At 36.5% G+C, this 14,095-nt stretch overlaps 1 protein-coding gene across 2 annotated transcripts in view; it reads left to right on the forward strand.

Moving 5' to 3' along the window:
* Positions 1-14,095, forward strand: part of SEC63 (SEC63 homolog, protein translocation regulator) — a 61,639-nt gene that overhangs the window by 41,459 nt on the left and 6,085 nt on the right. For both annotated transcript variants that reach the window (XM_080614976.1, XM_080614977.1), the window contains 8 exons: positions 514-606; positions 5,075-5,229; positions 6,437-6,584; positions 8,099-8,181; positions 9,827-9,886; positions 10,116-10,274; positions 11,000-11,158; positions 12,064-12,165. In XM_080614976.1, coding sequence (XP_080471102.1) covers positions 514-606; positions 5,075-5,229; positions 6,437-6,584; positions 8,099-8,181; positions 9,827-9,886; positions 10,116-10,274; positions 11,000-11,158; positions 12,064-12,165 — 959 coding nt within the window. The remainder of the gene's footprint in view (positions 1-513; positions 607-5,074; positions 5,230-6,436; positions 6,585-8,098; positions 8,182-9,826; positions 9,887-10,115; positions 10,275-10,999; positions 11,159-12,063; positions 12,166-14,095) is intronic.

A 14,095-nucleotide genomic window follows, 5' to 3' on the forward strand; every position in this document is an offset into this window, starting at 1 on the left:
AATCTCTCATTTTCCTTGCTCTGTAATTACTGTCTTTGCTTACAATTTCACAGATCTATATTCAAAAATATCTAATACCTTACAAATAATATTTTTCCAAACCTCGTGTTTCAGTTGATTAAAAACTCCTTTTTTTTTTAACCTGTGATTACTTGAAGGTTTCATGCTGTTTTACTAAGACTGGTAAATTTTCTGTGCCATCCTATCGGTGGGTTGGTTTTTTTTTTTTTTTTTTTTTGTTTGGGTTTTTTTGTTTTTTTTTTTTTAATGGATATGATAAGTACTTTTTGGTATGGAAGCTGCTTGTCTGGTATACAAAATTTGTGCTCCCTCTTAGCACTTACTCTGTTTTGTTAGGGAATGTCAGATGGATGTGTTAATAAGAAGTGGTATTTTCAATAATACAAGAATGAATAGAAATAAAGACTGCACCATTAAATGTCCAGTTCATGTAAACTGTAGTCTTTTTTCATAATAGAAGTGCAGCATAATTGCAGCAGTTATGTCTTGCAGATCAGCAGTTCATCCTGAAAAAGAGTCCTGCACTACTTCAAGAAATGATTAATGTGATCTGCCAACTAATAATAATGGCTCGAAGCCGAGAAGGTAAGAAAAGAAACTGTAATTAAAACTAGTAAATATGATTCTTCATTGCAGTACTTCATAAACTTTTTGCTTCTTGTGGCAAACTTAACCTGTGATATTTAGAAATACCTGAATACACTTTTGTTCTCTTTACTGTAATGAGCTTCCTGTTTAGAGGGTTGAAATGCTGCTGCCATTGCCAGGCTCAACTCTGAAATCTTGAGTATGTGTTCAGCTTGTCATTTTTGCAATTTAAAGTTTCTCCTTAAATGCAATTTAAAACCTTTTCTTAAAGATCTGGTCTATTTTTGGTAGCAAAGCACTTAGTGTAAACCTTGTATTCATCCCTCTGTTCATTTCCACTTTTACAGTTCTTCCTCTCCTGAGTGTCAGTTGGTTTTGGATCATTTCTTTATCATAATTTCTTTGGGCATTGCTCATACTTCTCTGTTTCAAGATCCTGTGCTGCTTAGCCTGCTATGTAGGTTGCTTTTTTTTTTCCTGAGCTTGTAGGGGCAGGCGCTTTACTGTAACTGCAGTGAAAATCACAATTTAATTGTAATGTAATATTTAAGCTTTTTTATTTTTACTGTGAAGAAGTTGTGCTGAAGATGGTTGTTTGCAGTGTAAAGAAACAAAGATTTGGTTCTCACTCTTTTACTGCAACAAGCAAAGGCAAGGCATTTTTCTGTGCCAAACTGCTGACAATTTTATTTGCTATCAAATAATACTTTATAGAATCATAGAATCATAGAATAGTTAGGGTTGGGAAGGACCTTAAGATCATCTAGTTCCAACCCGCCTGCCATGGGCAGGGACACCCCACACTAAACCATGCCACCCAAGGCCTCATCCAACCTGGCCTTGAACACCACCAAGGATGGAGCATTCACAACCTCCTTGGGCAACCCATTCCAGTGCCTCACCACCCTCTCAGTAAAGAATTTCTTCCTTATATCCAATCTAAACTTCCCCTGTTTAAGCTTGAACCCATTACCCCTTGTCCTGTCACTACAGTCCCTAATGAATAGCCCCTCCCCAGCATCCTTGTAGGCCTTCTTCAGATACTGGAAGGCTGCTATGAGGTCTCTACGCAGCCTTCTCTTTTCTCCAGGCTGAACAGCCCCAACTTACTGTTTGATCTTTACTAGACTCCTTTAACTAGCACTGATAGCTGCCCAATAAGGAAGGCTTTGGGAAAGTTCCTTCCCAGCACTGTTGCAAGTGGTGCTGGAAATAGTGTTCTATAATCAAATAACGTATGTTAGAGGGTATGTGAGTGTGTGAGATGTTGTGTACTGGCTTAGGTGTCCTATTTTAGAAAGCAGTATTAATTAAATAAACCCTGTCTTTACTAATCTGTAAGACTGTTGGGGGGAAATCTCAAAACCTGAAAGTAAACAGCCACATTTTTCAGTAGAGAAGTAGTCTTCACCTAACATTATGTTATATTTATTTATTTAGACTTGTTATTTGCAAGCAACAAATTTTAATTTGCTTTCATAAAAATAAATACTATTTCTGTTTCAGTCCAGTCAGTTTTTACTTATTGCTAAGCTTTTTTCAGCTTGGTGGAAATGTGGCAATTGTGAACTACCTTTAGATAAAATGTCTTGTACTGTCTTCCCTGATTTCTGCATAGTCAGACTTTCTCTTTACATCACTGGAAATACAGCTGTATGGCATTTTTAATTTGCATCCATTGTTTTGTGACTATTAGCTGAAAGTTCATAATTGTCAGGTCTAAGTTATCTTGATGCCTTCTTTGATATCATCCTGAAGTATCATAAGTAAATAGCTGCCCTGCCAAGCAAGGTGTTTGTTGCCAAAAATGTGGAATGTGTTCTAGTAGCTGGCTACAGAAAAGTTAGACATCAGGTGAGCTGACCAGTCAAAGTGCATTTCTCATTCAAGTTGGAAGCTGCAGTGTAATGTAGAGCTTGTGGTTGGGCCCAGGTATGTACCATTTCCTCACAAACAACTATTATTTGCATTTAAATTTGTGATTGACTACTTTGATGTCATATGTTTTGAATGAGTTTATGACCTCAGGTCATCTTGTCTTGTACATTTCAACAAGCGGAAGTCCTCAAACTGTGCAGTAATGGCATTCATTTTCTGCTGGGGGCAGTTGAGTATTAAAATCTATACTGTTCCCAGATTCACTCTAAGAGAATATAAATGTTATTTTTCAGGAAATCAAACTGCTGTTCACCAACTTTATTAAACATTTTTCTACTGTCATATAGGTGATGAGTCAATGCTTTAAGAAAAAGAATTTCTACTCTGACTAGTGCTCTGTGGTCTCAAAACTGTAGGTGAATTTTCAGGCCAGTTTGTCAGAGAATATTTAGGATTCTTTTATTAAACTTGGTTTGCAGTGTGGTGGGTTTTGTTGTGTTTTCTTTTTTATCATTATTATAGTTTAAAAAATCCTGTGACTTTCTTTAGCAGCGGCCAAAATTACAGGGGAGCTGGAGGATAAGCAAGATGGAAGTAAATTGTGCTGTTTGGTTGGGAGATTAGTTGTTACATTACTTCTTTTTCTTTTTTTCCTTTGTAAAGGTACATCTTTGTTAAAAGTATGTCTAGCCAGATAGTTCTGTTCATGTGTTTCCTCTTTGCATTGTGTTTTTTCTTTAATAAACTGGCTTAAAAAAAATAAAATAAAGTCAGTCCTGCCATGTAATTTGATTTAGTAGCTGGTTATATTTATAGTTTGGTGTAATTAATGAAGAAACAGGCCATTGAAGGAAGAAGGGCAGGTGGGGCAGAGGTGATGGAGTGATTTTTTTTTTTTTTTAATGTGTGTTTAACACGCCTTAGTAGCTGCTTATAAATTTGCAGCAAAGTAGTAGTAGTAACAGGAGAAAATGTGTTGAAGGCACCAAATTGGGTTGATTTTTTTTTTTTTTTGGTGAGATTTATTACCTTTACGTATTTCCTCTGTAAAATTAATTTAAACGTGCTTTTTATCAACATACATGGTTGTTGGCACTTAAACATTCAGCACTTGTGCCTTTGGTACCCTTTTGGTCAGGTGCAGTTTGCCTTGTCACCCAGGTGTAAGTAAACCTGCTTTTATCCACATCTCTAATTGACTTAATAGTGTGGTAAGCTTGATCACACAGCCTTAGTAGAGTGGGCATATTCCTTCTGACCATTTCTCTAATCAAGCTATTGCAAGATGTCCCTGTTGTAGTGTCCCAAATGTACCAGCCACATATGCCCATACCAAGTGTGCATATTTGTATGCATATGTATTTGTGTATGTAAGCACACAGATGTTTGTATTCATACTTATTTTTGTTTATATGCAGAATATATGTGTAAGAGTCAAGGTAATTAAAGGTTGATTGTTTCTCAGGAAAGGTTTTAAAGTATAGGAAAATACCTGCAGTGATTCTTTAATAAAATGACAGGCATCATAAATTACAGGTACCTTCTCTAATACATGTTTAAAATTGCCTTCAGTTCTTTCATATGCCACAGATGAGTTCAGAAGAAGATTTAAGTAGCTTAAATTCTTATTAGCTCTCTGAAGAGGATCTAACTTATTTTTCTGTGATGATGCAGTGTGTGTATATGTATATTGATGTATATATATTTATATATATGTAGAGGAACCCTAACATTACCAATTCTGGACTGGTAGCAGCTCTTTTGCTGCAGGAAAATTCTGAAATGAGTTTTCTAAACTGGGTTTTGAGAAGTCTTGTGAATGAATGAATGAATGGATGATTGTCTAATGAAGTTAAAAAGCAGTATGTGGGAACCTGTCTGCTTTGATTTTTTTTCATTTCTTTGCAGATGCGATGAAGAGTATTAAATGACTGTTTCTTTTTATACCCCCCCCGTCCCCCCCCCCCCCCAGTCTGTTCTGGTTAAGACTTTCTCTGTGTCTATTTCACAATCATTTTAATTACGTAGGGTGTATACCTTTTTGTACTTTAAAATGTTAAAGGAATTACCTATAATTTTTAAAAGTCAAATAGGTGTTTGCTCAGAAATCCCCTTTAAACTTTAGGTTTTCTTACAAAAGTCATGCCTTTCATGTTTTTGCTGCCTTCTAACATAATGTAGTATCCTCTGGTTAGCTTCAGTTATACCTGTAGGTTTTTTCTTGCATGTAATAGGCTGCTACCTTTCTGTTCATCTCTCAAGATGAAAATTTGTGTTATAAGAATTAATGTTAATGATAAACTGTATTTAATGATGTGTAGCTCTGCTTTGTAAGCATGTGTTATACACACATGCACGTATATATAAAAAATACACACAGATGTAAATGTCCGCTGACCTATGTGACTGCAGTGAGAATAAAAAGGCTGCCTGCTTTAGTATGCTGAATATTTTAATATGCCTCTTTCTCTTGCTCTGTTGATTGAAACCAAGGTTTTCTGTAATCTATAATACAAGTGTATGTTGTTAAAGTGAAAAAAGAAGAAAAAAAATTAAAAATTATGTTGTCTGTTTCATTCTCCTCAAGAAAGGGAGTTCCGTGCTCCATCTTTGGGATCTTTGGAAAATTGCATGAAGCTTTCCCAGATGACTGTCCAGGGACTTCAGCAGTTCAAGTCTCCCCTCTTGCAGCTGCCTCACATTGAAGAGGACAATCTCAGGCGAGTCTCCAATCATAAAAAGGTATAAAACTACAAACGATACTTGGTAACTTCTTAAAACACTTTGTTACTTGTTTTACCTTTTTGCCTATAAGGAAGCAAGACTTAACCAAGAATAAAAATATATTTATTTTTTAGGAAGTTGGTACAATACTTTTTAGATGGTTTGTGTCCTTTTTGTTTCTTTAAAGTCCATCTCAGGAGGTGGAAGTTAAGATCAGAGATCCAGTAAGTATGAAAGATGAGCCTGCATTGACCTCACAAGCAGAAGAAACAGTTTCTTATTATGGAGTACTATCTCCTATTTAATATTTTCTAGAATGTAGCTGGAATATTCTACTGGGACTTCTGTGGGGTTTTGGTTGGTGCTTTTTTTGTTTGTTTGCTTTAATCTGCTTTGGTAGAAAATGTAGTTGGAAGATAGCACAAAGGAGTTCATAAAAGGAAGGAAATTCATACAAACAAGTATGCATTTTAGACGTACTTTTTTACACGTGTGGTGTAACTAAGTACAAAAACGAAAAATTTGGCTGTCTCATAATCCCACCTGTCCTTCTCCTGGAAGAGGGAAGAGGCCAATTTAATAGGCTTGTTTGTTCAGGATTTCCATGCGCTGAGCTCTTAAAAAATACGGTCCCCTACTGGAGGCATGAGCAGTCTACCTGGGTGCATGAAGTTAGTTTTAATAAAGTATGCACATTTATAATGGTGAGATAATCAAGTATTCAAGTAAATCTCTGTTTGTTTTATTCTTTCAGCTCTGCTGTGCAGATCTTAAAAGGAGTGGGTTTAGATTTGTTTACAGTTCAGTATGAAGGGAAAAGAAAAATGTACTTGGTTGTTCCTGCTAATATAAGTCTCAAAGCACTCAAGTACTTTAGATAGAGAAGGAACATGATTAGTAAGACTTCCTGGCACAGCTTTCTGAAAAAACTGGCTGAAATAATAGTTTTATATGAAATGTATCCAGTTTCTAAAGGGTGACATACTAAGGAAGGCACCAATGTTCGAAGCAGTGCTATTTGGTTGATATTTAGTAGGTTTGAGTGCAACCCGCGGGTTTTATTGTTTCTCAAAACATACGCTTTCTGGTTTCCTGAAATCTTTTATAAACAATAAAATGAAGTGGTGTGTATGTATTAGTGATGTGGGGACACAAGTGATGTCTTATCAAGAGGTTATTTGTGGACTCTCTGCTACCATGTGACTTTTTTTTTTTTTTTTTTAAGTATAAAATCAAAAGTATTCAGGATTTGGTGAGTTTGAAAGGTTCTGATCGTCGCAATTTACTGCACTTCCTAGAAGATAAGAAATATGATGAAGTTATGGCTGTCCTTGGCAGCTTTCCATATGTCACTATGGATATAAAACCACAGGGTGAGTGGGAGGACTTTTTGTTATGTATATGTTGCTCTTCTGACATTTTGATAGTCTGTTGGCAGTAAGCTTTTGGAGGATGCTGAATCACAACTCGCTGTTATTTATGTGGCCTGGAAATGACATGCTTTTTTGACTGGCGGGCTCTTGTACATGAGATTTATAGTCTGAGGAGATAAAGTACATTGAAACATTTCACAGATTCCCAAGCCAGCAGTAGTTTCTCCTGCAGGAGCTTATCTGATATTTCTTCTGTTGATTTAATATTTCACGAGCAATGTGGAATTCTGGTTGAAATACCACTTTTATTAGCTATCTTAAAAAGTTGTGCTTCTTCCAGAATTTATGCTCGGCTTACTCCAACATGGAGAGTCCTTTGTGAGATTTTGAGTTGGGGACCCTGATGACTAAATATTCATGGGTTCCTTTGTGTTAATCCTTGTATAGTTTTTTTATCTAGCTGAATTTGTCCGTGCTATGCTTAGCTACATTCTGTGTGCTCTGTTTCAATGAATGTATAACACTCTTCCTCTCTGAGGATTAGGTATATTGTTAAGCAGTTCCTGTTAGGCAGCCTTGAGTGGCAAGTGATTCTGAGGTCTCCATTGCTTTGTAAGATCAGTGCTAGTAAATGTGAGGTATTTGAAAGTTTGTTCTAATACTTGTTTCTAATCAATATTGCTACTGTGGCTACAATGATAAAATTCAAAATATAGTTCTGCCTATAGTCTTCATTTGTCACACAACTGTACTAAGGTGTGATACGGAGGATTAAACAATCCATATGCTTTTCTGTTTATCTCAGTATTACCATTATATAAAATACGTGTTTAAAACTGGGGAATAGTAAAACTGCTTTGGCGGGGGGGGTGGTGGTAGACATATATAAAAATTCTATCCAGGAATGTAATTCTATTCTTCCCCAACCTGGGACATTTTCCAGTTCACAGGTTGGAGATATAAACTGCGCAATGGTTTCCCTGTGGGTTTTATATTTGATGTTTTAGTTAAAATAATCATTGCTGTTCTTTTTATTTTCCTTTGTCTTCTACTTAAAGAATTAAATGCATGATTGTTAATGTGGCATTGAAATTGAGTTGTTAATCATATGAAAGTCAGGAAAATCAAAGTTGTGATTCCCAGAACAAATATAACACGGTCCCTTTGGTCATGTGTAGTATTTCATGCGTCTGAAGTTTTATGCTTTAGTATATAATGCACAATATTATAGAGTTACAGTTCCCACAACAGTTATAACTTTGAATTTTTTAACTTTTCATGCAATTAAAATTTCAAACGCAATGTTGCTGTGTTGTAGGTTGCTGAATTACCAGCCCTCAATATATTTGGGGTTGCAAGAGACTTACCAGATAGTATTTTGAAAATTTTTTTTTTTGTTAAAAATTCTGGAGTCTGTATTCTTATATTTAGACATAGTAGAAACAGTGTTTAATGAAAAAAAAAACGGCTTTAAAGAAGTTTAATAGATGTGTTGCTTTTCTCTTTTACACTAGTTTTGGATGATGAAGACAGCAACAATATTACAGTAGGTTCTCTTGTCACTGTTTTGGTCACACTAACAAGACAGACCATGGCAGTAAGTATTTAGAATACTTGTTCTTTCAGGATAACTGCAAGTATATGCTAAAAAATAGGCATTTCTTCTCTGCAAGCTAACATGGTGTGCTGTGACTATAACTGTAAAATTAAGATTTGAAATTGAGAACTTGTGCTCTTAATCCTCCCTTATGTTTTTGTTTCTGAATGAGAAAGCTTTCCTGGAACCAGACGAAAGTTCAGTCTGACCCGTTGCAGTTGTCTAGGGAACAGTAAAAGAATATGGCAAGTGATACTGCCCTGAGGTTTGTAAATAACAGGAAAAGAGACATTCAGAAACTTAGTTCTTGAACTAGAATAAGTTATTCACTGAAGTCCTTAGGACAGTGTTTGATTTCACTTTATGCAGGCTCATAATGTTACAAATCTCTAGGGTGCTCTAGACACTTATGAGAGAAACCCAGTCTAGCAAAATATACATAACTTAATATAAAGAAGGTACACTAGTGCCACATGAAGAAAATGGACTGCTGAATGGGTAGCAAAGTGGCATAACCCAAGTAATATTGCACCCTAGTAGTTCAGCTTCTGACTTGAGATAACTTTTTAAGCTTTAAACTACTTTCTTAGAACAAAAAAAGCAATGCACAGAAAGGAAACAAACTTTAACTTAACAAAGCCTGCAGTGTCAATTTTTGCATCTGTACTATTCAGATAATTGTCTAAGTAGACACAAAGTCTGAGTTATGCTTCTAAGGTAAGGCATACAAGCATGATTATTACAGTCGAGGATCAGACAGGCTGCTGAAGCTAGTTCAGCAGAAATAAGTCTACATAAGTACTACGTGTTCACACTGTGAAACTTCAGAATGTATCATTTCAATGATAACTGAGGATGCAGTAGGTAGAAGGTATAAGCACCATATCACTATGCTGGATCTTAAAAATAAAAGAAACTGCAAATTATGAGTGTGTTAAACTTAGAAATTAATTAAAATGTCTGACAGCATATAGAAAACTCACTTGTTTTCTGCATTAACCCCTCTCGGCAGTCTGACATTGAGATACATGAACTAAAAACTAGATCTAGCCTTTTATAGAGGGCTTTTTTTTTGTGGTGGTGTCTCATATTTGCTGTCTTTACAGAAGACAGCTCCTTATGGTGAATTTTTTTAGTGGCATATAGTATGTTTTGAAGAAAGAAATGCATGAAAATATTCCATTTGCATAGAGATGTTCTAGTCCACGTAAGATATCATTGTGTTTTGTCTTAACGTTTTGTATTTCTAGTTTGATTTGTTGTGCTGTGTCCCTGAGTAGCAGTGCAGCTGTTGTAGTTTTTAATGCTCTGGCAACTGGAGCAGAATTTGCATTTTACTACTGCTTGGTTTTGTGATGCAGGATTTCTGTGCTTTATAAAACAAGTAGATTCTTTGGAACAAGATGACATGTTGTTACTGAATTTCTTTATAATGGTAGTGATGGAAAAATCCCAGACCAAATGTTCAAAATAGGGTTTAATTTTCATCTGTTAATCCCCTGTTGTGGTTGTCACCAATAAAAGAATTTGCCATAATGAGCAAAACCTTAGACCTGATTAAGGTGATTAAGTTCAACTATAAAATAGTAATTTGCTCTTTTGGTACAGAGAAGCATTACTACTTTTCACATCTTTCTCTAACCAGGAAGTGTTTGAAAAGGAGCAGTCTATATGTGCAGCGGAGGAGCAACCAGCAGAAGATGGGGTAAGTGAAAAATGGATGTCCCCTTTGCTAGCTATAGAGAACTTTCTTTCAGATGTTGAGTTGCTAATTGTGTGCTTCTCAAGCATTTTTTTTTTCCCAGAAATGCCTACTGAAGTGTCTCTTGAGCTATGCTTTCTAACCTTGGATCTCTGATTAAAATGCTTAAAATACAGTGAATGCCTGAAATTTAATGAACAGAATAAATATTTTAAATACTGCTTTCCTACAGCAAGGAGATGTCAACAAAGTTAAGAGCAAAGGATGGCAGCAAAAGAATAAAGGAACCAAGAAAGCTTCAAAATCAAAGAAAAAGAAACCATTGAAAAAGAAGCCTGTGCCACCTTCATTGCAGCCACCGAAACAGCAGAAGCAAAAACAAGCTAATGGGGTAGCTTATAGATTTATTGATATTTAAATCTTTTGTTCAGCTTATCACTCCTAAGCTGATTTTTTTTTTTTTTTTTTTTTTTTGTTTCTGCCACATTTCATTCTTTGCTTTTGTAAAGCATATCTCCTAAAATAGATTTTTTTTCTTTACATTTAAAAATTACTGGTAAAATGAGGGAACCACCACAGTAACGTTTCCATCAGCCTGCTGAAAGTTGTGCCAAACTACTTTAGAAGGCTGGCTTTGTAGTCCTTTCTTATTAGTTCTTGTTATGATGCCTTCTGGGAGATGAACTGTTCTGTACCTTCTACTTTAAGGGAAAAAACTGAAATAAGACTTTCTTCTGATAAATTAGGTAGCTTTAATATCTTTATGCTCCCACTGCATGGTGTTTTCTCCAGCTATGTTGTAGGTACTTCTCTCTAATTTTCCTAGGATTTTTTTAAATGCAACCCCAGAATCAAATACTGTTTTCTTCTATTTGTGTTGCGGGTGCAATGTGGAGAAGGAAAATTGCTTCCCTGCTCCTCCGAGCACATGAGTTGAAAAGAAATATTCTTCACTGTATATGCAGTCTGTGACACAGGAAGAGTATAGATCAAAATAGGAAATAAGGGCTTTAACCTTAAGACAGGTGCTGTGAATGCTGTGTACTACAATAATGCAGACAAACTAAGTTAGAGGTTTGTTGGTCTCCCCCTTACTCCCGCTTTCTTTCTCATTAGGAAGTAGTTGCCAAGGAAGAAGAGGAGGAGATCTCTGATAAAGGAAGTGAATCTGAAGAAGAAGAAACAAACAGGGACTCTCAAAGCGAAAAAGATGATGGAAGTGACAGAGACTCTGACAGAGAACAAGATGAGAAGCAAAACAAAGATGATGAAGCTGTAAGCCTTACTTTTTCCTAAAGGGTAATTTTGCCTCTGGGGTTGAGAGAAAATGCATTTTAATCCTCTAGCATCCCCTCAGGCTAGGCAACACCAAGATGAAGGAGTAATATCAGTTCTCCAGAAGTTTTCAGACCTCATTCCAGCATAAGAGCTTTGTCGTTGCAAGTCTGTTTGAGAGCAAGCCGTGAAGAGTCTTTGCAGCATAGACAGAAAACTTAAAAATTACATGAGAAAACCAGCTTAACTTCACGAAAAGATTGTAATGCTTCTTTTGGCTTAATTTGTTTACTAGCTGCTGCAGATTTTGTGCGATAAAGTCTCTTCTTTGAACTTTGCTCTTTACATTCAGTGGCTGTTGTATTTACTACATAATGAATACTGTAGGTATCTGCTTACTAAACTCTAGTAACTGTTAAGCTAGTCATTCAAAACTGTAATTGTAATTTAGAATGAGGCATCGTGGTGGTAGGTGGTTTCTGCACCACAGGTCTTATGGTAGAGGACTTGAGAGTGACAGCTGCAAGTCCCATGTAAGATGAGAGTAAGCTTCTGATGGGAAGAGAATCATCAAGCTTGCAATCAAGACTTACAGGTCAGGTAGTTAGTGTTTGTAGGCAGTACTGTGGAAGTGAGTTTTGAAGATGTGTGCAAGCCTCACAGATGTGTTTTGGGGTTTGCTAATATGTACATGAATGGTTTCTTCAGTTTCACTGTCACTTGATTTTTATTTTCTTTCTTTTAATCATACTGTGCCGTTTAATCATACTGTGTGCCTTTCCCTTCTGTAATGTGTAGTGTAGCACAAGAACTTGTCATATGTATAATTTCCATGGCCTGAAATTTCTTTCTTTAATGCAAAAGATGGCTGGTGCACAGTAACTCTTTAAACTTGTCTTTGACAGGAATGGCAAGAATTACAGCAAAGTATACAGAGAAAAGAACGAGCCCTTCTTGAAACAAAGTCAAAGATAACGCATCCTGTTTACAGTCTTTTTTTTCCTGAGGTCAGTAATAGAAACCATTACAGTTGTGAAACATGAGAATTAATATAATACAAAATAATTGCTCTTTTTATTTTTTTATTGTAAATACTGGGCTTTAAAACAAGTTTAATACTTGAAAAAAATTGCTAACCTTAATTTAAAAAAGTCTTCATTTTTAATATCCTCTTAAACTCTTTCAGATACTTTCTTATAAACCTATAATATGTTCTTTCTGTCCATTTCCAAGAGACTTGCAAACTTGTATGCAACTTAAGGTTCATTTTTGATGGCAATAATGGTGAAGTATGTGGTTGGGTTTGATTCTTTTTTTTGTTGTTGTTGTTGTTTTGTTTTGTTTTCCTGCTGATCTGTTGCATATAGATAAATTCAGAATGAAACCTTTCAGATATATAGGGATTTAATATTTTAGAGTTCTCTCTCTTTTTTTTCTATAGAGCTTGAAAGCACAGCAGTGGTTCTAATATGGAGTTAAGGGTAGAGTATTACTTGCTCTTTCACTGGAAATGCCTGTGAGTGGAGGAGGTCCTGGATACCTCCTGTGTTAACCTGTGTTGGGGGTGAGCAGGTTGTTTTGGCTTGCTGGTTAACTTCCAAGTCTCACTGCAGCAGCATGGTGGCATCACAGCGTGCAACTGTGGAAGATGGAGGGGGTTAGGAAAGCTCTCTTTCTACCACAGTGTAGTGTGTGGCAGAAGCCAGTTGTGGAACAATCTCTCCTATAGAGCTCAAAAATACAAATCAGGAGTGGATGAGTATCAGACGAAGGGGTGTATTTGAGAGCAGTGAGTCATAGTAGATAGGCTGAGGTGTCACTACAGCAGCCTTTGGTGTTGAAAGCATGTTCTGGTGTATCAGTTGTTACTTACACAAACACATTCAGAACAGGTGTCTGAAAACCCATTACAGCAATGAAGCCTCAATGGGGTTTTTCAAAGTGTAGGTTTTTTGGTCTGAACAAATAAATTAGGTCCTTGGGAGGTGACCAGATTGGAACCAGGAGGAAGGAATATTTGGTCACACTTTCTTTCCAGGCCAGTAATTCAGAGAGTTTTCTTTGCTTTCCTGCTATCTGAGTAGAGAACTAATCTAAGATCTCTTATCTCCAGTGCTATCTCCAGTAACAGGGAGCTGGGATGCAGGCCTATGATTCCTCTTGTGGTTTAAAGGAGACAACTGAGACAGAGAAGAATAGGAAAACATAAGAAAAAAGGAAGACACTGTGTATATTTGCTCTCTTTTCAGTCTAAGGCTCTTTATGTCTATACCCTGTACAGCTTGTAGCATGTGCAAAGCACGCTCCATTGTACCCATGCTTGTGATCATACTGTTCCTGCTGGTTTTACGTCGTTCTGGCATCATTAGAAAACAAAGTGTGGGAAACAAGACCTGTTGCTACAGGGCCAGAAAAGGTATACAAATAAATCAAAGAAATTGTTTTCCTGAAGGCCTTAGTTAAGAGCTCTGTGGCCTCATGACATCTAATTTTGTAATGGCTAATCTTAATGCTGTATTTTCCTGACACTGTTAGGTACCCTCCCATCTCTCAATACAGCTTCCAGCAGCACACCAGCATGAACAGAATGCTGGCACACCTTTTTCTGTTTTCTGTCTGCCTTAGATCATGTCAGATATGCAGCAGAGTCTTAATGCCATCTTGCTGTGAAAGCAGCTGGCTTTGGTCATCAGTCTAAGTTCAGGCAATGAGTATATGCTGTGCCCATTGCCACAGGGGTGCTAACTGTTCATATTTCTTTTTCACTGCACTGAAGGTTCCTTTGGAGACTTCGCTTATACTTACTGTATACAAAGGTGCTTCACCTGTGTGTAACCAAGCTGCTGATGGGTTTTATGATAAAATCTAAATACAGTACTGTGCTAAAGAAAAAGTCTAGGGGTAAACTGAATGCTTGAAAGATACACGTATTCTCTC

Source organism: Psittacula echo (genome assembly GCF_963264785.1).
Source record: "Psittacula echo genome assembly, chromosome: 4".
Lineage (NCBI taxonomy): Eukaryota > Metazoa > Chordata > Aves > Psittaciformes > Psittacidae > Psittacula > Psittacula echo.